The 23079-nt window shown below is 36.5% G+C and overlaps 2 protein-coding genes across 2 annotated transcripts; one reads left to right on the top strand and one right to left on the bottom strand.

Moving 5' to 3' along the window:
• Positions 1-14199: 14199 nt before the first annotated feature.
• On the top strand, positions 14200-16661 carry LOC127083911 (uncharacterized). The gene is made up of 3 exons (XM_051024278.1): positions 14200-14699; positions 14824-15201; positions 15903-16661. Exons 1-3 carry the CDS (start codon positions 14388-14390, stop codon positions 16548-16550), a joined length of 1338 nt encoding a protein of 445 aa, XP_050880235.1. The 5' UTR covers positions 14200-14387; the 3' UTR covers positions 16551-16661.
• On the bottom strand, positions 16590-18840 carry LOC127083910 (UDP-glycosyltransferase 76B1). Its single transcript, XM_051024277.1, has 2 exons — positions 18185-18840; positions 16590-17681 (listed from the first exon to the last, which is right to left on the bottom strand). The coding sequence occupies exons 1-2, from the start codon at positions 18675-18677 to the stop codon at positions 16774-16776; spliced, it is 1401 nt and encodes a 466-aa protein (XP_050880234.1). The 5' UTR covers positions 18678-18840; the 3' UTR covers positions 16590-16773.
• Between the last annotated feature and the right edge of the window lie 4239 nt (positions 18841-23079).

The raw sequence follows: 23079 nt of genomic DNA, 5'->3' as shown, positions 1-23079 counted from the left end.
GAACTAGGATGAATGATCATCAGAAGAGGAAATACCAGGATTGGAGGTGTCATCACTGTGGTAGGCTTGGACATATAAAAGCCTTCTGCTACTGGATTCATGGTTTCCCTAACAGAGCCTCACATGTCAGACCTAAGCATAAAACACGTAAGCGATGTGTTCCCATTAAGAAGCAACAATGGTATGCTAGGATAGCACACACTGCCCTAAGGGCTTCTTCCAGAGAAGACTGGTACTTTGACAGTGGATGCTCAAGACATATGACTGGTATGGAAAATCTACTGGTAGATATTCAACCTCACACTACCAGCTATGTGACTTTTGGTGATGGTGCCAAAGGAAAAATAAGAGGTGTGGGCAAACTGGACAGTTCTGGAGTGCCAAAACTGAACAATGTGTTGTTAGAAAGAGGACTAACTGCAAACCTCATCAGCATAAGTCAGCTGTGTGATCAAGGTTTTCATGTTCAGTTTACTAAGGAGCTGTGCATTGTGACAAATGGTGACAATCAGGAAGTTATGAGAGGAACCAGGTCCAAAGACAACTGCTACCTGTGGGAACCTGAACTCTCTAACTTCTCCACAACATGCTCCTCAGCCAAGGAAGAACAGGAGGTGAAGCTGTGGCATAGAAGACTTGGACATCTCCACTTACGGGGAATGAAGAAGATCATATCCAAGGAAGCAGTCAGAGGAATTCCAAAGCTTCTGATTGATGAAGGAAGAGTCTGTGGAGAATGCCAGGTGGGCAAGCAAACCAAGATGTCACACCCGAAGCTGGGACATTCCACAACCTCCAGAGTTCTGGAACTGTTGCACATGGACCTAATGGGACCTATGCAGGTTGAAAGTCTTGGTGGGAAGAAGTATGCTTACGTGGTGGTTGATGACCATTCCAGATACACGTGGATAAGCTTCATCAGAGAGAAGTCAGATACATTTGATGTCTTCAAAGATCTGTGCATAAGACTTCAAAGGGAAAAGGACAGTTGTGTGGTCCGGATTAGAAGTGATCATGGTACTGAATTCAAGAATTCCAAGTTTGATGAGTTTTGCTCGTCTGAAGGAATAAGCCATGAGTTCTCCTCTCCTATAACTCCTCAGCAGAATGGAATAGTTGAAAGAAAAAATAGAACTATCCAAGAATCTGCCAGAGCAATGATTCATGCAAAGAAGCTCCCTATGCACTTTTGGGCTGAAGCAATGAATACCGCGTGCTATGTTCACAACAGAGTCACCTTGAGAAAAGGAACCTCCTCCACTCTGTATGAAATATGGAAGGGCAGAAAACCCACTGTGAAGTACTTTCATATTTTTGGAAGTAAATGCTACATTCTCACAGATCGTGAACAGAGAAAGAAGCTAGATCCCAAAAGTGATGAAGGCATATTTCTGGGATACTCCACTAACAGCAGAGCCTACAGAGTGTTCAACTACAGGATCAATGTCCTGATGGAATCCATAAATGTCATTGTGGATGATAAAGAGGAAGGAACCGATGTCATGGAGGATGTTGAAACATTCCTTGACAGTCCAACTGACAGTCCAGTCAAGTCTGAAGAAGTACAGGAACCTCCTCTTGAATGTGAAGTAGAGGCACCCTCCAAAATGCCATCTATCAGGATTCAGAAAGACCACCCTAAGGATCTTATCATAGGGGATCCCACCAGTGGTGTAACTACCAGGTCAAGAGGAATAAACTCAAATTCCTGCTTTGTTTCTAAGGTTGAACCAAAGAATGTGAAAGAAGCCCTGACTGATGAATACTGGATCATTGCCATGCAAGAGGAACTCGAGCAGTTCACAAGGCATGAAGTATGGGAGCTAGTTCCAAGACCTGAAGGGTCCAACATCATTGGTACCAAGTGGATCTACAAAAACAAATCTGATGAGAAAGGAGTAATTACTAGAAATAAAGCAAGACTAGTAGCTCAAGGATACACTCAAGTAGAAGGGGTAGACTTTGATGAGACATTTGCTCCTGTGGCTAGACTTGAGTCCATCAGATTGCTGTTGGGGGTAGCATGCATCCTGAAGTTTAAGCTATTCCAAATGGATGTGAAGAGTGCATTCTTGAATGGCTACCTGAATGAAGAAGTTTATGTGGAACAACCCAAAGGGTTCTGTGATCCTAACCAACCTGAGCATGTATACAAGTTGAAGAAAGCCTTGTATGGGTTGAAGCAAGCACCCAGAGCTTGGTATGAAAGGTTAACCGAATTTCTGACCTCAAATGGATACAGAAAGGGTGGCATTGATAAAACCTTGTTTGTAAAGGATGAAGAAGGCAAAATCATGATAGCTCAAATCTATGTTGATGATATAGTCTTTGGTGGAATGTCAGAACAAATGGTTAAACAATTTGTTCACCAGATGCAGTCTGAGTTTGAAATGAGTCTAGTGGGAGAACTGACCTATTTCCTTGGAATGCAAGTAAACCAAATGGAGGACTCTATGTTTCTCTCCCAAAGCAAGTATGCCAAGAACATAGTTAAGAAGTTTGGTATGGATAATGCCAGGCACAAGAGGACTCCTGCTCCTACTCATCTGAAGTTAACCAAAGATGATGGAGGGCCTAGTGTCGATCAATGCATGTACATAAGCATGATAGGTAGTCTACTGTATCTAACTGCAAGTAGACCTGATATTTCTTATGCAGTTGGAGTATGTGCCAGATACCAAGCAGAGCCCAAGGTGAGCCACTTGAATCAAGTCAAAAGGATTCTCAAGTACATCAATGGGACGTGTGACTATGGGATGCTGTATTCACATGGGTCTGAGCTTGTCCTATCTGGGTACTGTGATGCTGATTGGGCTGGCAGTGCTGATGACAGAAAAAGCACATCAGGTGGATGTTTCTTCTTAGGAGAAAACCTCATATCGTGGTTCAGCAAGAAGCAGAATTGTGTCTCTCTGTCCACTGCAGAGGCTGAATACATAGCTGCAGGAAGCAGTTGCTCCCAACTGGTCTGGATGAAACAGATGCTCACTGAGTACAATGTCTCTCAAAATGTCATGACATTGTTCTGTGATAATCTCAGTGCCATCAATATCTCCAAGAATCCCATCCAACACAGCAGGACCAAACATATTGACATTAGGCACCACTTCATCAGAGATCTGGTGGAAGACAAGGTGATCACTTTGGAACATGTAGCCACGAATCTTCAACTGGCTGACATATTTACAAAGGCTCTGGATGCTACTCAGTTTGAAAACTTAAGGAGCAAACTGGGAATATGTCTCTCTGAGACCTTATAGCAACAACTGATGTTTGGGATAAATTGTTTAATATCTCTGCCTATTAAACAATTTGTACTAGGCTATGATGGGTCAACACATCATAGCTATGCTGCTTACAACTAGGGTGGATACAAGAGGGTAAGGAGACACCCTACAGAGAGAAGGCCAATGTACCTGTAGGAGTTCAAGGATGCTGTTCATGCAGGAGTGGTTCTGGATGTCAGAAACAAAATCATGGCATCTGATATGGTGGTACCTACTGTAAAGCAAAAGTGGGTGATCACTTGATCGAAGCTGTGAAGCAAGATCAAGTGGATGTTAACTTGGTTGAAACTGTGAAGTAAAACCAAGTCTGGAACTCTGTCATTGTGCTCTGGCTATGTTGTTGGCTTTGGCAACATTTGTGACAAAAAGGGGGAGTAATAACCACCAATACCCCCTGACAAACAGAGTGGGTCTCTACAACAGACTCTCATGACAGATCTGAAGATTCCCCCCCTGCAGCTGATGTTGAAGTTTAGGTGCAACTTCTCATAAGTGTGTGCTGCTATGTGAAGTTTTTATTTAACTTCCATGTGTGTGAGTGTGCTGCCACTCTGAGTGTATTAGCTAGTATTATTCCGCTGCTATGAACTCTGTTATGGGGATCAAAGTGTTTTAGCCAAAAATTTGCCAAAGGGGGAGTTTGTAGGTGTTTAAATTGGCTGCATTATATGGTAAAACACTAATGTCTTGACTGATGTCATGACATGTATATGTGACTACATTGTGGTTACTGCAGGACTAGCTAACACAGGATTATTGAATGCTGTGACATTCATACCTGTCAACAGATACTAAGGAACAGAAGTTCTGTTAGAACTTAGTATTCACTTGCAGTCTGGTTATCAAGGAAGAACCAGACCTGGCATAAGGCCTACTGACTGAATGTCAAACTGGATGTTGTGACATTCATCATTGACAGCAGCTACTGAAGATTAGGCAGAGTGGTGTTCTGCTATACTTCAGCATATTACTTAGTTTGTTCTTCAAGAGAATAACAGAACTAACTTAAGGCCAATTGTGTAAATGTTAAGTTGGACACTTTGACATTTATTAATGTAAGTTGTTACTGTAGTATGGTCATTTTGATCATGTACAGGTCAGCAAATTTGTACAGTCTGTTTTCTGGAAAAACAGACTCAGCATATGGACCTTGATGTCAAGCTGAATGTCGTGACATTCGTGCCTGACAGCATATGCTAAATTGTAGGTTGTTCAGTTTTCTGTTTCAGCTTTTTCTCAGGCTATTCTTTAGGGATTCAACAGCTGAGAGAAAATCCAGGAAATCAACAACCAAGCTACATTCAATGAACCTAACAAATAGCCTATTTGTTAGCAACCTAAATGTTGAATTTGAGGGAACTTGTGTGACCTAAAATTCAGGAAAATACAGGTGCAAAAGCCCAGGTGCTGCAATATAAAAAGGAAGGCATTCCTTCATTCAGTTTCGGGGATTTTGAGGCGTGAAGATTTAGTGTGTCCATCATACTTCACTGCTGTATTTTGTGAGTCTAGTATTAGACGTATCTTGTAAGCCAAGCCATTATCAAGTAGATGATAGCTTTGGCATAGGGTGTTCATTGAGTTGTAAGTGTTGTGTCACTCAAAGCTTTTAAGCGTGAGTGCTGTGTATCTTGATTTAAGCTGTGAAGCATAATCAAGAGTTGTTTTTGAAGTGTGACTTCAAAGTGTCTTTAATATCACTGAGGTGATTGAGGGGGAGTGAGTAGGAACTCTGATCTTAGGTTAAGATTGAAATTGCATTGGGTAGGGATTAAGTGATAAGTTGTAAACGGGTGAGTTTAGCTTTGAATTGATACTACTAATAGTGGATTTCCTCCCTGGCTTGGTAGCCCCCAGATGTAGGTCGTGTTGGACTGAACTGGGTGAACAATTACTTGTGTTATTTACTGCACTTACTGTTAAGTTCTGCATAATCCCTGTCTGTGCAGAATTGGATGTCATAACAACCAGTGTGACATCCAAAGTCTGATAACTAGAATTTCACATGGCCTTGAATAGCGATATGTAGCTCAACTATGTATCCCATAGTAGTAAGATAATTACCATTACCTACCATAACTTTGAATTTTTTAATGGATTGAACGGGAGTTTGATGCAATGTGCAATGTGTGGCTAGGTAAGGTTGTTAGAGATTCCATTGTCCAATAAAACACTATTGGAAATACCCTACACTTGGCCCTGAAATTGTAAGGTACATGCACTCTAAGATATGTTCAACGCATTCATGGATAAGTGGTGCTCAAATCATACCTGGAGCTGGATGGTGGAGATGGGAAATCAAGTGGAGCTGGGGATTGAGGGGGATTGTCATCATCATCAATCTGAAGTATACAATAATTACGATTGGGAAATTCGTGGGTGCTAGAAAATTTCTCGTCACAGTAATAGAATAAACCTTTTTCGCGTTGCAATTTCATTTCTGGTCTTGCGGTGTTGCGAACTCGGTTGGATTTTGGTGGAAGGTTTGTGGCTTTTGGTGTGGGTGGCGGAAAGAGTGGTGGTGAGGGAATATTTCAAAGTTTAGGATTTTGGGTTGGATAGTAATAAGGTTTATGGGTGGTCGCTAGTGGCGGGTTAGGTGGTGGTGTGAAATATTTATCTTCAAAGAGTTTAGTAAGGGTAAAGGCACATAATATGGAGGTGGGGTCTGAGCAATGACATCACGTTTGATTTTTATTTTGAGCCCACTGATGAATTAGTCAAGTGTAGCTTATGGGCTTAGACCTTGGGCCCTATTTTCTAAAATAGTGAATGAAAGTAATAATCTGCTACATTAATGGTTTGGCTCAATTTTAATAGTGATGGCTTGGGCAATTTCTACAATGTTGGCCCAAAAGTCGGAAAACCAGCAACAAAACAGCCAACATCAACTTGAATCACAGTGAACTCCATATCCACGAAACTCGTGTTCCACTCTTGAGGACACTAAATCCTACGCTTAGCCAACGGGTTCTCCTTGTTGAGTTCCAAAACACGGTCCCACGCTTCCAAAGCCACGGCCTGGGGCTCCTTCAGCTTCTGCTAGTACAGCCATATGTTCCTCACCTCCCACACTTTCCAAAGCATAATACACATGATTTGGGAAATAAAAGTATTCGGACTAGTCAGACAGTACAACAACCAGTCAAGAATTTCAACTTTGGGATGGATTTGAAAGCCCATAGGGGAAGAGAAGCAGGCCAACCTAGAGAACTCACAATGCAAAAACGTATGTTTTGCATTCTCAAGATAAGAGCCATAGAAGGAACAAAGAGAGTCTAACCTGATATCCTTCCTCTGGAGATTTATTTTTGTGGGAAAGATATTTTTGGCGAGTCGCCATAGGAAATTCTTAACACGAGGATGCAAATATGCATGCCACACCTTCTTCCAAACTTGCTGATAAGAGATGCTAGAGAGGTCAGGTTTCTTGCTAAACATATTGCGGTGGAGAGTGTGGTGCGCAAACCTGACTGAGTAGACACCACTAATCTCAATGTTCCAGATTAACTCATCATTTAGGCTTCGAAAGGAGATAGGAATTCTGAGAATTTGGTGTGCCTCCAGAGGGTCAAAACATGCTTGCACAAGATTACTATTCTAGCAACACAAATCATGGTCAATAAGCTCACACACTTTGGCTTCACTGTCCAAGCCCTGAACTGGACTCTGAGGTTTGAAGCCAAAAACATCGGGAATACATTTGTCCTTCCAAATTCGAACTTTCGCACCAGTCCCAATACGCCACCTCACACTTTTGGTTACACAATATTTGGTGCTCAAAATACTTCTCCAGACATAGTTTGGATTAAAACCAATAGGAGCTTTCGTCACAGAACATCTAGGATAATATCGACTCTTCAACAACTTGGACAATAGAGAATCTTCACCTATCGTCAGTCTCGAAAAGTGCTTTCCCAATAGACTAGTGTTGAAATTGCTAATACCTCTTAAGCACATACCTCCTGCACCCTTAGGACACGCCAACTTATCCCAACTGAGCCAATGGACTTTCTGTTCACCTTTTTTTTATCCCCACTAAAACTTTGCCAGTATACCTTCAATTTCATTGCAAATACCTTCAGGAAACTTGTAGCAACTCATAATAATTGAGAATCGTTTATGCTACAACTTTGATGAGAACCTTTTTCCCCGATCTGGACAAGACCTAGAAATATAACTTAAAAAATTAAAATAAAATAGAAGAAACTAATGTTTAAATAATGTAAGTAATATAACTTATAAAAATAAAAGTTAGAAAAAAATGGTAAAACATAAATAGACTAAATTATTATTTATTCAATTATCATTATAATAAAAGAGGTTTATTATATATTATCAATTTTATAAGATTTAGATGTGTAATGATAAAAATCCGCAAGCATGATTATTATCTGTTATAGTTTTATTTTAAGAGTGATCTTTTCTAAAGTTTAAAATGCTATGATAATCAATTTAAATAAAAAAACATTTTATATTAACAATTTATATAAATAATTTAATTTATTTTAAAATAAACTAATAAGCTAATAAATCAATGATAATGACTTTTCTATTTTTGTTAATTAGGACCGCCTACTGTCACTAAAAATCCTTCTGTCAAGTGACTTGGGCCTATATGTCACATGCATTACGAAAATTAATTGATCATTTGTCTAAAAGAATGTACTCAATTAGTTTATCATAGAAATAAGATTCCAATTAGTGTACATTTTTGAAATTTATAATGTCAAGTTATTAAGTTTCAAGGAAGAGTGGATAATCACACCTGAATCATATTGTTCATCTTTATCTTACTAAACAAGTAATTAATAGGACACACTCTCCAATTGTAATATCCAACAAATCAAAGTGAATCAAATACAAGTACTTTATATAAAATAGGAAATTGGTACAAATATTAATTCTAAAGCAAGGGCTTTAGACCTCAACTAAAATACGTATTTTTTATGGTATATAGATCTCTAAATAAAAACTACTTATTTTATATAAAAATATTAGGCCTCAAAGAGAAACTTATATTATGTGGTTCAAGTGGTTGTGTCTCATGACAAGTGCGCTTTCTTTCTTCTTTCTTTTTGATTTAGTTTGCATTATTTTATGTTTAAGAAATATTTCTTAATTAATTAGATACTATTATTTATCTTAATATAAAAAAATTATTTATATTAGATAGTTTTAAAAACTAGTTAAAACAATTAATTACAAAAAAAAAATAGAAATTTAAATAAGTTGGAATGATATAAATATTATGAAAATAAAACAAAAAGAATTAAATTTCGTGTGTAGAAAATATATATCGAAGAAGCAAACTATATTTGTTTATCTTTCTAATTCATTTTAAAGGCATTTTTCTTTTTAAAATATTTTACTTTTAGATATTTGACTAAACAATACATATTTAATTTCTTTTATTATAATTGTTTGTTAAATTTCTTTTTAAATTTCTGCTTTGTTATGTGGTGGAACCAAATGTGATTGGTGAATAAACGATCATGATCGTGCGATAGACTCAAGCTTCTGATTCAGTGGTATGGGATTGACCTGCAAAATTAGCACTCTAACACTCAAGTCAATATCATAGTGAGATGAAGTGAAATGAGATTAGAATTCGAATTATCTATGAAATGACATATTTTCCTCTTTATATAGTAGGACAATTATAACTGCTTGCGAAATTGGCGATGTATTATACGGAGGACCGTCTGATTGATTTGGACGGTGTGGGATGATATAAGGATTGAGATAATCTATCTTCCTGTCATCATATGATTCATTGTGTCATTCACCTTTAGGTCTTCATTATTGGGCTTCTACGTGGCCTAGAACAGTTGCACTTGCCCCTAAGCCCTAGCCTCTACTTTGTAGGGTGAGGGTTTTGTCGTGCTCATTTCTTGACCACTCATTATTTAGACCAAACAAAAGGTCGCGATGTGACATCACTTTTATTGAAAACCCATGCCTTAAATTCATTTCATGTGTTAGGTGTCCTTTTACTGAGGAAATCTTAACGCGTTCTCCCTCATCTGCTTAGCAATGATGACCTTTGAGAGCTAAAACTCTTGAGTATCTCTAAGGGAATATGGACGGTTAATAGTGTTTTCTTCCATTGTTATCGTAAGGCAATGTACGATTCTTTGTTTTAGAAGTAAATATAAAAGCTTATTTGCTTACACAAATATTTGTGCCATAAAAGTCTACCTGAAATATAGATGTATAGATTTGTTAGGAAAGTTTTGGAGTCAAAGTCACTTCTTGTGGGAAACGAGTCTTATATCTACAAAGAATATGACTTGACACAAGAAGAATTTCATCTGAAAAGGCGATTGGTCGTCTTTATTAAAGAATTGGGTTATGCCGGATGTGTCACTCCACATGATGAAACTTCGAAACTCGTTAGTTGATGGATGCTAGCACAAAAGAGGAAATGAAGGTTGTTTTTGGCGAGTCTTTAGAGTTTAATCCCTTCTTTGGTTGCTATTTTTTCCCATTGTGCTTCCTGACAGTTTTGGCTTTACATTGCAGATACAATGAAGTGTGAGGAGACGATTCGATAATGAATATGATTGCTCGAGATATTTCTAATCTAGTAAGTACTCTGAGTATCCCAACCCATGTAATTTTTCCTGTTCCAAGGAGTCTATCTTAGTCATTGAGACAATTAACATGATTTTCATCGTCAATGATAGTTTAGGATCCAGATAATGAGGTCACAATGGATGATACTCTAGGCTCATCGTGGTCTCGAGGATGAAATAACCCAGCCTTCAGCCTTGAAGTTAAAGTTCTCGTAGAAACTCGAGGGTGCCTAGCATTCTAAGGGTTTCAGCTTCTTTTACTGAGATGGAAGTTACTATGAGTGCTTTTGAGTCTCCTAGTTCATTGGCCAATTAGGTGAAGTCGCTTGTGCAAGAAGTAATGAAGAAGGATGAAGTTTTATCTTTTGTTCAAGCGTCACTACCTGCGGAAGAGTCCGCTCTTGTCAGGACAAGCTGAGTGTTGCAACCTTCCTAAAAAGGGTGGAAGACCTTAAGGAATTTCTAATGAAGGCTTAAGAAAGTCTTCACAATCTGCGTCTTGTGAATAATCTCACTTTGACTCAGAAGCTTGATAAAGCGATATACACATGTTTCGCTTATGTGTCTGACTCTTTTGAGGATGCTTTATGACAAGTGGAGCATTTATATTATCCCTTTCATATTTCAAGAGAGCAATTCCACCCATATCAGGTGGTAGAAGACGGGAAGGCCATTTCACTCAGAGAGCAGTCATATGAGAGTGTAGTCAACTTTCTTTCTCTTTTTTCTATTTAATGTTTTTACTCAGTATTTTGGGTGCACGTGTGAATACCACAACCCACATATGTAAGCATGTGTATGTGAATTTAATATTTGGATGTCATTGTTACCTGATTAGTATTCGTGCTAGATTCCGAGTATGTTGCTATAGAATATAAATTTACTTTATGTCGTTTATCTTAAAGTTTATTAGTCGATAAAAATTTGTACCCGACCAAATTGTCCACCAACTTATTTATGTTCGATAATGGGTATGAATCTTTTGGACATGTCCGATTAAGATTTGTGTAGTCCACACACATTTTGAGTTTCCCAAAGGTTTTATTGACATGCACAACATTGGAAAGTCATTTAGTGTATCTCACTTCAGAGATGAAGTTGGTGTCTAATAGACCATGAAACATCTTGGTAGTGGCTTCAGCCTTCTCCGGGGCATGTCTCCTTCTCCGTTGGGATACTATTGGGCATTGATATCAATGTTCAAATGGTAATAGGATACAATCAGATCAATATCAGGCATCTTATAAGGAGATGTGACAAAGAGATGTGCATTATCTCCTAGACATTTGACCACTATTTCCCTTACTCTGGTTATAAGATTTGCCTTTATCTTCACTGACCAGGAAGGGTTTTTGTCGAGTTGGACGACCTTAAATTCATTGTCTGGAACCGGTCTTTTCTAGTGAAAGTCGAGCAATGTGATCACCTCTAAGGGTGGCAAGGATCTTCAAGTGGGAGTCAAGAAATGTAATCACCTTTAAGGGCGACAATGATCTTCTAGTGGAAGTCCAATAATGTAATCACCTCTAAGGTTGGAAAGGATCTTCTAGTAGAAGTCAAATAATGTAATCACCTCTAAAGACGACAAAAAATTTCTAGTGAAAGTCCAACAATGTAATCACTTTTGTGGAAGTCCAACAATGTAATCACCTCTAAGGCCGACAAGGATCTTCCAGTGAAAGTCCAACAATGTAATTACCTCTATGGGCATGAAGGATTTTTCAGTGGAAGTCTATCATTATAATCACCTATATCAATGGCAAGGATCTTTTAGTTGAAGTACAACAATGTAATCACCTCTAAGAGCAAAATGGATCTTTCAGTGAAAGTCCAACAATGTAATCACCTCAAAGGGCGACAACGATCTTCTAGTGAAAGTCCAACAATGTAATCACCTCAAATGGTGGAAAGGATTTTCCTCTCTGTTTCTTGCATCCTTCCTCTTAATGACGCCTCAACCATTTTGTTGGGGGATTTCTTTTTCTTTGGGGAATCTTCTTGGTACCCTTTTGTGTACTCGATCAACTGTCCTTTCTTAATCAACCCATTAATTGCATCCATCAGCTAGATGCAATCGTCCATGTTATTGTTGTGACTTTAGTGGAAACAACAATACTTGGATTTATCTATTCGAGAAAACTCTCTGAACGGATATGGGATATTTATCCCGAATTCCTTGAACTTAGTACTCACTCATTCTTCCCATATTTTTTCCCGCGATGTATTGAAGGGAGTATAGACATCAAATCTAGAGAGAGGCATGTGCTAACTTTCTTCTTTCTTCCGACCAGTATCTTCCCCTAATGGTCAGTCGAATATGGGTTTTTTCTTTCGCTCTCTGTCTGAAGTGTATTCTTCATATTCTTCCTTCTTTTGAGGGTGAGGGATTTCAGGGGGAGTGTGACTGCCTCTTCCCCTTTCTATATTGTGGGAAGGATTTCAGTGTCTTTAGTGGTTTAAATACTTATAGATCCTCTATTGGTGAGTTTTAGCCAAAATATTTACCAGTCCCTGGTTGGAGGTTTGGTTTCTTCGCTAAACTGCTTCAGGTACAATGTTGGTCCTTGGATTAGCATGGTGTAGGTTTTCTTCGATCCATAGTAATCTTTCCGCTCAGGCCTGATAGTTTTGTTTCTGTATCATAATAGAAACATTTTTCAATAATTCACTGGCTTCCCGCACACCGAGATTAGCTTGCAGTAGTTGATACTCGAAAAGCATTTATGGTCTAAACATTGTAGGTGGTGGTGGAGGTCTGAACGACAATACACTTTGTTGAAATTGCGGGGTAGATGTAAGGAATGGAAGAGGTTGGACTTGCTCTCTGAATTGCCTTAAGTTGGACAAGATTTTGTTGTGATGGAACGGACAGAAAATCCACTAAGACTTAATCTTTAGCTCTTTAAGGAGGAAATAATGGATCTTTGGTCGTTTGAGCAACGACAGCTTCGCGTTGAATGGAGGAGCAAGTAGCTTTACAAACCACCATTGTTGATGATTTCAAAGAAAAATCTGAGGAATGAGAAGTTGAAATTCAAGAGAGAAGATCGAAAAACGGAGGTTTACACCTCTAAGGAGAGAGATCTGGATTTCTAGATCGCAAAAGCTCTTATTCGATAACTTGAGAAATGAATGTTTGAATGTGTAAATATTCACGAATAAGATGTTGATTCCCATAGACAACGTCATTGTTGTGGTGTAATAAAATTGGTTGGTGAATAAGCGATGATGATTAATGTGGTAGACTCGAGCTTCTGATGCGACAAAGTTAGACTGATATGCAAGGTTAACACTCCAACGTCAAAGTCAGTATGAGAGTTAGATGAAGTGAAGTGGGATTTGAATTCGAATTACTTGTGAAATGTCGTGCTTTCCTCTTTATATAATAGGGCAGTTATAATCGCTCACGGAATTGACGGTATATTATGCAAAGGACTGTTCAATTGATCTGGACAGGGTGAGATGATCTAAGGATTGAGATTATCTATCTTCTTGTTTAACAATAATTCAATATATCATTTGCTTTTGGGTCTTCATTATTGAGCCTCCTGAACGGCACTTGAACCTATACGGGGTTTGAGTTTAAATGTCACAAAAAAAGAATTGAGTTTGAAAGATTTTTTCTAATCCTAATGAATCTCAATAATCGAACTCGTTTAAACTTTATATAACAAAATAATTTGTGCTTATTATATCTAAGATTTTTTGTATAGAATATAATTTGTATACTTATTTATAAATTATAGTTTATTTTAGTGACCTTGTCAATCTTTTTAGTGAAGCTAAGCCACTCCTTTGAAGACATAAACTGAACCAAAACACTAAACCGAACCTCTGATGTGAAAGACTAACAAAGTAGGGACTTGATGCCTCTCTTTTCCACCTTAGTAATGAAGATTATCACAAAGACAGTGACACTAGGAGTCTTAGACAGACTAACATTTTCAATATAAAATAACATTTTCTCTCTTTAAAATTCTAATATCTCTTTCTTTTTAGCAAATTCATATCTTATACAATTTTAAAGAAAGAAATGTTAAGTAAATTATTTCCATGATTATCTTTTTATTATTACTACTACTATCATGTCACATTTATGACACCTTCAAAAAGTGTCAAAACAATCATTATTTTCAAACTTAATAGTCCATCCAAAATACTTGAAAAAAATAGTAACATTTGCACTACACAATTAACAACCTAACTTAACACAAACCCTTTAAAGGAAAATAAAATAGACACACTAACATGAAATTAAATACAAAGAAAAAAAAAATTAAAGTCACCATCATTAACAGCAATTTAATACTATAGTTTAAGTTAGAGTAAAGTGTGAATTAACAAAAACTAAAGCGTGCAAACACGACATAAACATATACCAGACCACGTTACAAAGAGGGTCCCATCCTTAGTTTTTGGTTGCCAATATTTTCCCTAACTTTCATACTCTCAACAACATCAACAAATTTTCCAACCCCTCAAATTCTAGTTCTAGTTCTATTTTCTTGATCTTTTCTTTGCTATGATTATGAAGAAGCTTTGTCCTAATCTAGATAGAGAGGATGGACTTGAAACAGTGCTTGAAGTTCCTATACCAGAGGAAATTTTTATACACAAGAGTGGAACAATGAAAGCTTGGCAGAATGTGAAGTATTTTTGGATGAAGCCAAACGCAGAATCAAAAGCTGCTTCTATGACAGCAGGTTTTGGAGGAAGAAACACAGAGATTCAGCTTTTGTTAGGTGTTGTAGGAGCTCCATTAATTCCTTCACCTATCATCAATTCTTCTGACAATTACCAACTTATCACTCCCAGCATTAAAGACCAACACATTGTAAGTAGTAGTAGTAGTAACTTTTTTTTCTTTCAAAAAAGTTAAAAAGATTATTTTTTTCCCCTCAGTTTTTAATAGAAATTATGAATTAAGAAATACCCTTTTGTTTTTTATGATTATGCAGGAGGTTTCAATGGCGAAATATATAATGAAACAGTATGTGGCTGCAGTGGGAGGTGAAAGAGCTTTGAATTCTGTGGATAGTATGTATGCAATGGGACAAGTGAGAATGGCGACTTCGGAGTTTTCGGCAGGGGAAGGAGGTGGGAATAGTAATAATAATAATAAGAAGATGATGAAGGTGAAGAATGTGGAGATGAAAGGAGAGATGGGTGGTTTTGTGGTGTGGCAGAAGAGACCAGAGTTATGGTGTTTAGAATTGGTGGTTTCTGGTAACAAGATTAGTGCAGGAAGTGATGGAAAAGTTGCTTGGAGACAAACTCCATGGCATCATTCGCATGCTTCTCGTGGTCCACCGAGACCTCTCCGGCGTTTCTTACAGGTATGCTAGAAAAGTTCTTAACCAAAATCATTTGTTTCTCTCTTTTTGCTTTAAAAGGGTTGAATGAGCATGCTTAATTATGACTCTGATAAATTGATGATGTTTCATTGTTTGATTCTATTTATGTAACACAATGGAGCATGCTTAATTGGATAACAGTTCTTTGTTACAAAGCATAAAATCATTTGTGACTAATACCAACTTTATGGATTTGAATCATACCGTGAGGGAATCCACTCTCGGACAATTTGAACCATTCGATTCCAGATCAAGCGACTAATGTCGACTTGATCTAATGGTTTGAATCGTGTGACGTAGTGTGCCGGTGGAAAATACTCCCTCTGGTCTATTTATAAGAAAAAATTTACTTTTTAGATTCATTGAATAACCAATGTATCTGGATAAAATATAGACCAGATACATTAGTTAATGAATGAATCTAAAAAGCAACTTTTTTTCTTATACATGATTCTTTAAGGTTAAAGTCAAAAAACAGAATGTTTCTTTGCTTGCAATTATACTAAGTCAACCATATCTCAATTTTTCCTTCCTGTGTGACAACCTGTTTTTTGTCAATGTGAAGCTGTTTTATTCCTTTGTCTCTAACTAACCATAGTCTTGAGATTAAAATTGACATATAATATAGTGCAATACACATAAACATTACTATATTGACATTTGAACTATGATTTTTGCAACAGGGTCTTGATCCAAGATCAACAGCCAATCTATTCAGCAGCGCGGTATGCATTGGAGAGAAAACAGTGAACAAAGAAGACTGTTTCATATTAAAACTCGATGCAGAATCATCGGCGCTACGAGCTAGAAGCAACAGCAACGTAGAGATAGTTCGACACACGGTGTGGGGATACTTCAGCCAGAGAACAGGTTTATTAGTGCAGCTAGAAGACTCGCACTTGCTCAAACTCAAGTCCTCAGAAACCGACTGCATATACTGGGAAACAAACATGGAATCACTAATACAAGACTACAGAACCGTCGACGGAATTCAAATAGCACATGCCGGGAAAACAAAGGTGACCTTGTTTAGGTTTGGTGAGGGACCCGAGACGCGTTCGAGGACGAGAATGGAAGAGGTTTGGCAAGTTGAAGAAGTTGATTTTAATATTAAAGGTTTGTCTATTGATTGTTTTTTACCTCCTAGTGATTTGAAAAGAGAACAAGAAGAAGAAACAGGACAGTGTGGTGGTGGTGGTGTGGTTGCTAGTACTAATGCTAAGTTGCCTTATAAGATTCGTTCAGCTTCTTTTAGAATAAGCGCTTCTAAAGTAGCAGCTGTGAATTTGGATGATTCTTGTACTACTAGTGAGAGTGATGAGGATTTGTAAATCCATCCTTTTTGAATTTGTATATATAAGGTATCAATATGATGTTAACTTGATTCCTTCACTTTTAACTTATTTTTTCAATACAAAGTGATGAAATAGCTTTATACATAAGGACTTATATGACAAACGTATATATAAGTTGTTTATCTAAATACAGTCATATTCTAATTTATTCTTCACAATACATGTAAAATGTAAGCTAAGATCTGAATTTGTAGAGAAATCAGTGAGCTTTAGAAGTAGAAGATTTAAGTGATAATATTTCACTAACCAATGAATCAAGGAAACAATAAGAAGAACCACCTTCTTTCAAGCAAAGATTAGCCTTTTCCTTCAAATTCATGACATTCTCTCTAATCTCTTTGGCTTCGTCTCCAAGCATTACTTTTCTGATGATCTTCTCTATCTCTCCTCTCTCTAGCTTATTCTCTAACTGCACTCCAACCTTCCAAACATCACTAGCATACTTCGCATTGATCTTTTGGTCTCCAAAAGACGGCATACAAATCATCGGAACACCTTCACATACACTCTCCAAAGTTGAATTCCAACCGTTATGCGTCCAAAATGCTCCTACTGCAGGATGCTTCAACACTTGTTCTTGAGGAGCCCATTTCACAATGTAACCTCTTCCTCCTAAATTCTCTAGGAACTCACTTGGCAACGGTTCAAGCCATTCTGAACCGCGAATTGTCCCGGGTCGAATCGCCCACAAGAAAGGTTGATTGCTGTTGGCTAAACCCCAAGCTATCTCCAAGAACTCAGCCTCGCTTATTGCTACAATACTCCCGAAACTCACATAAACAACACTTTTATGTTCTTGTTTGTCTAGCCAAGTGATGCAACTTTGGTCCGGCGTCAATAAGCTAGTAGAAGTTGAACCAGGAAGAGAGTATTTGTGAAAAGGGCCTATAGGATACATCGGCACAGAAAAATCTTGGCGCAATTTTGTTAACGCAGATGATTCCAACTCTTCATAAGTGTTCCAAATAATCCCGGACGATTTCTTGCATTCATCAATAAAGCGACAAACTAGTTTGTAAAACGCCTCAGGTTCTTTCGACTGAAACACCGGAAGGTCTTTCACTTTGAGAGGTGGAAGATCCACAACAGCTTCCTCCAATCGAGACTCTAGATTTTCAACAAAAGTAAAAATTTAATTTTTAGACCCTCTCATCTCATATAGCAAGTACATTTTGCTTCATATTGCAACTTTGAAGATAAATTATATCATAAAAGCAAAATAACATTTTTTTTATCAGACAAAAACAAACAGAAGTAAATTACATAAATATATAGAAATCAAGCATTAAGAGAACAACCTCAAATTCTGCAAGGACCAAAGCAACCAACAACAATCAAGTTTTATGCTACTAAGTAAGATGAGCTACATTGATCAAATGACACCATAATATTATGTCCTCTATGAAGCGCAGAGACCCTGAACACAACACCAATAATTTGAAATAACGTGTCTGAGTAGATGTCCGACCCCGACATAGATAGTCTTTTTTCAGAGGTGTAGTATGTCATACATCATATCTCAATCCAACTCATTAATCTTTAGGTATTTTGCATGAACAAAAATGATAATTTTATATGAAAAATCTAGAAAAAAATGTTGAAGAATCTACCTTGAACAGGAAAATAGCCCTTTTCTCTGAGGAGAGGGAACGAAGCAAAAACAAGAAAAGAAGAGGCACCGCCAGTCCTAAGCACAAGACGAGGAATCCCAAACTCATCACAAACACTTTGAGTGAAATAAAGAGCAGCATCAGCAATGAAACAAGAGACAGGAACAGAATCATCATCATCCTGTGACGACAGCAACGTAGCCAAGAATTTCTTCAAAGGCTGCACGCATTTGATATTGATGATGTCAGTGAGATGAACCGCGTCTACCTTTGAAGCTTCGGTTTCCGATAAAGCACCGTGGAGAGGGTGGAAAGTGAAGTGAGGATAGGAAGAAGGATCGGGAGAGTTGAAAACAGTGTGGACGATTGTGATTGAGAAGCCCTTTGAGTAGAGGATGTTTGCTAGTTGGAGTAATGGTGTTATGTGGCCTTGAAATGGTGATGGCATTAGAACTAGTTTGTGACCTTTTCCTCTCTGTTTTTCGACTTCCATTTTTGCGATTTTGTATCAAATTGGGATTAGGGGGTATTCTTGAATTGATCTATATAAATAAGTATCTAACTGTGAAATATTTGTTGGAAGATTGAATTGGATAGGATCATTAGGAGGAGATACATGTCGATTTTGCTTTTGTAATGTTTATTTGAAGATGACTCACTTATTTCCCAAAGTGGGGACAAACTTGAAAAAGATGGGTTTAACTTGTAATAGGGTCGGAAGGCGGTCGGTTATGGGTGGGTTCGGATCCGAAATAGCTAATCCGAACTAACCTATGGTTGAAAAAGTTGAACCCAATTTCCCTCAAAATTAAGTTCGATTTTATCGATTGATGGATTATCGGTCTATACAGTTCATTGGATTAGGTTGAATCGGTTTGGACCAATAAATTCTAACCTAAATTATTTCATTCTTGTATCACTCATCGTATAAATACTCATTAACATTCCTTATATATAATTAAAAGAACTAAGAAACCATAAACTATTTTCATTATATTACAATTCCATCATCATTCAACTGATAAGTATTAACATTATATTACAATTTCATTATCATTCAAATAATAAACTAATATATTATATTACAAATTCATTATAAGTCAACATATCCTCAACATATTTATGAAAAGTTAACTATATCATCATCACTGCATCATCAATCTCAAAGTCATTGTGAACTACGTCACTTTATTGTAAGCGGAGCATGCTCTATATTTTACATTATCACAGTTAGCCAAAATGTTCGAGCATAACAAATGCAATTAACATATAAATATATCATACATCTTGACATATTGCACACCATAATAATCCCCAAATTGAAGGGATGCCACCTAGAAACATAAAAAGTGAATATTACTATAATAAAAAACACCAGAACTGAAAAGATGGATAATACCTCAAATAAACATTACAACGTTAGGTTCCGATATGTTGGAATCAGGAAAAACTTTAGGATTGTCTCAATCTGAGAGACAAAAGTTAAAATATTTCGGATAATGAGTTCCTCAACAACAAATTCATTTTTAGCAGAAAAATGAACCTACAAACGGTGATTCAAATATATAACCCAAGGGAATCCATAATAAGAAGGCATGTAATGTGGACAGTGTAACACATATTAGCTTAACCCTTTGAGATGCTAATAGCACATATAAGCATAACTTGTGTATGAGTTAAAATTCACTGCAAACAATCGATTATAATTCTTAGTAAATGATAGACACTTCGGAGAAAGTAAAGATAGATAAATAAAAACCACTAAACAAATAAATATTCATCCAAATCATGCATGATAAAGAATGATAGATATAAGACCATTACCAGGCTTCCACCTAATTAACAACTTATGCTTTCAAGATAATTATAACAAGGGAAAGCATCAAGTATGTATATTTAATGGAAAGGGGAATTCCAAGTTTTTGCAAAAAGTCATAGCTGATAAAAGAATTCTAAAACACAGAAACGTAGCACAACATGAATGGAGTGGTTTAGTAAACAAGTTCATTCAAACAAAACCTATAAAGATAGTTATCCATCACACAGATTCCTTTTGAGCAACAACAAATACATATCATGTGAGGATATTGGTTAATATATTACCACAAAAAAAGAACTATGGAGGATATTGACTGATAGATAAGTTGATTATCCATAATAATCAGTAGTCTAAAATAAGGTCATTTTCATAAATGACTCCAAAAACCAAACTGAAACGAAACACAAAAATATATTAATACATTTAAAAAACATAGTTATAAGTAAAGAAGTAAATCACATGAAAAATACACAAACCACTACCAACATCAAGTATGTGATTGAGATGAACCAGCAACTGGTTCATTTCCGTTTCCAACAGCATCAAATCCATCACCAGATGTTGATCCACTAGTAGAGGGACCACCAAATTCTGCATAAAATTAAACAGAAACCAAATAATTAAAGCAAAATCAAAGCTAATATATTAATAGACTAAATACTCATACTAAAAAATTTACATATCTGATACAGTAATGACAAACAACTCAAATTCTTCATTTATATTCAAGTACTTGAATTGACTAAGTGTAAGTTTCAACCAGTCATGTGCACAAATCAAAGCCTTCATCATTTCAGGGGTTGGTGAGATTCTCTATGTGTCTAGAACTCTTCCCCAGGTACTAAACATGCTTTCATAAACGACAATGGACATGTGATAGCTAAAACATCCTTCACCATTTTTGATAAAACAGAGTATCTACAAGAGTTTTGTTTCCACCACATAAAGATGTCAAAGTTAAAATTATCGACACAATTATCATCTAGGTACCTCTCAAGATCATTTTTTTATATTGAATATTTTTGTTTAAGGTGCTCTTTAAAAGCTTCAACCCTTGCAAAATGAGATGGAACTTCAACATTAGGAACACCACCATCAAATGAACTACGCTCATTAGGACTAGTAGATGGTCCATATTGCTTTTTATGTATACCCTTGTACCAATTGAATAGTTTAAACAACTCATTTTTTATCACATCAATCAGATTAGTAAAAGGCACTAATTCGCCACTATACATATCATTAAAACACCACTCTACATATCCTAACTTGTATCCAGGATCAAGAATCACACCAAAATAAATAAACTTGTTGATATTTTTAATTTTCCCTCAATATTTGTCATACTTTTTCTTCATTTCATATCCCATTGAGGCTAAAATTGTGTTCAAATTCATGGATGATCTTTTAAGCTCACAATTTATGAAGGAATATTTGTTTTGACGAAGAAAATTCCATAGTATCATCATAGAAAATTTTGAAAAAACTTACAAGACACCTAACATTCTCCTAATCATTAAGAGTAAAATCTTCACAAGGTAGCAAACATAATATTTAACAAGGTACCATTCTCTAATGATACTTTTATGTGATTAAAATTATTGTTTAATTAAGTTTAAACATAAGTTTAATTAAGTTTCAACAAGGTACCAAACCTTTATTTTTGTGTAATTATTTCTAGTAAGTTTCAACAAGGTAGCAAACAAAAAATTCAACAAGGTACTAAATAGAATATTCAACATGATACATCAACAACAACTAGTTTAATACCATAATTTAGTAGCACAACTTACAATGAATTTTCTAGTCCATTTTCATTTAACATGGAACAAATTCAAGTGGCTAAGCAACATCAGAATGGTTTATAGACCATTTCCTTTCTCTAATGATACTTTTATGTGCTGAAATTTATTATTTAATTAAGTAAACTTAATTATATTTTGTTTATTGTTGTATTCATTTTCATTTATTATAACAATAATGACTTAAAAGACCTATTACATTAAACTTTCAATAAGGTAGCACACAAAATATTCAACATGATACATCGACATAGGCATATAAAACATACATAAAATAAACTAAACTTATTGTTATTATGCAAATTCCAGCTCCTTGCATTTCTACAATCTCTTGCATATCTCCATAAAAATAAAACAAATGAAGTTATTAAAATAATATATAAAAGATTAAAGCTCTTAACAAAAACAACGATCTAACCTTCCATTATCTCAAATAATTCTTGAAATTATAAAACCAGAAATTCATTCAAAAGATTAGAAAACAAATTAGGAAAAATAAATAAAGAACAAAGAAAGAATTAGTGTTTAGTAATCAAAGACGAACACGGAAGAACGTGATTAAGAGGGATAATGATATAAATGATTCTCTGCTTAGTGATGATGAATGAGGAAATGGCGGTGATGACGGCGGAGGAGAGACATAGATAAGGGTTTTGTTTTACTTTTGGGGATGAAGCAAGGTGACGGCGCTGAAGCTTTAGGGTTTGGAGGAGAACTCTGAACTGAATCTGATTATGTTAGATTGTCCTTGGGTGTTAGGTTGCTACTGGGTGTCATAAAATTGGGCTGGGCCTAAGTTATAATATTAATGTAGAATCGGTTGGGCTTAGATTTCGTTGGGCCCAAAAAATAAAACCGAACCCGACCACACACAACCCCTTTGAACTCGTTTGTAACACCCGTCCAACCCGTCCAACCGAATTAAACTGACCTGAAATAGAATCCTGCAACTGATTCGGTTGGTTATTCTCGGGTGGTTATTTCTTGTCCACCCCTAGCTTGTAAGCTTTGTTAGATGGAAATGAAAAGATCATTAAGATAAAGAAAATGAATGACGGGAAATACTTAGCCTATAAGGGTGGCAAACGGGCATGCCCGCCCCGTTTAGGATCGTTCTGCAAAAGTCCGTAAAAAATGGATCGGACATATTTGAAGATGTGAGCCTAAAATTTTGCCCCGTCCCACATAAAAGTGAGGGCGGGAAAGGCCAATGAGCATTGAAATTTTGTATGCCTAAAAATTACAAAACTGTATGTAAAACTTCTTGCCTACAA

This window comes from Lathyrus oleraceus, chromosome 5, assembly GCF_024323335.1.
Source record: "Lathyrus oleraceus cultivar Zhongwan6 chromosome 5, CAAS_Psat_ZW6_1.0, whole genome shotgun sequence".
In the NCBI taxonomy this organism is placed as follows: Eukaryota; Viridiplantae; Streptophyta; class Magnoliopsida; order Fabales; family Fabaceae; genus Lathyrus; species Lathyrus oleraceus.
The sequence above is the reverse complement of the archived record's forward strand: the minus strand, read 5'-3'. Positions and strand labels throughout refer to the sequence as shown.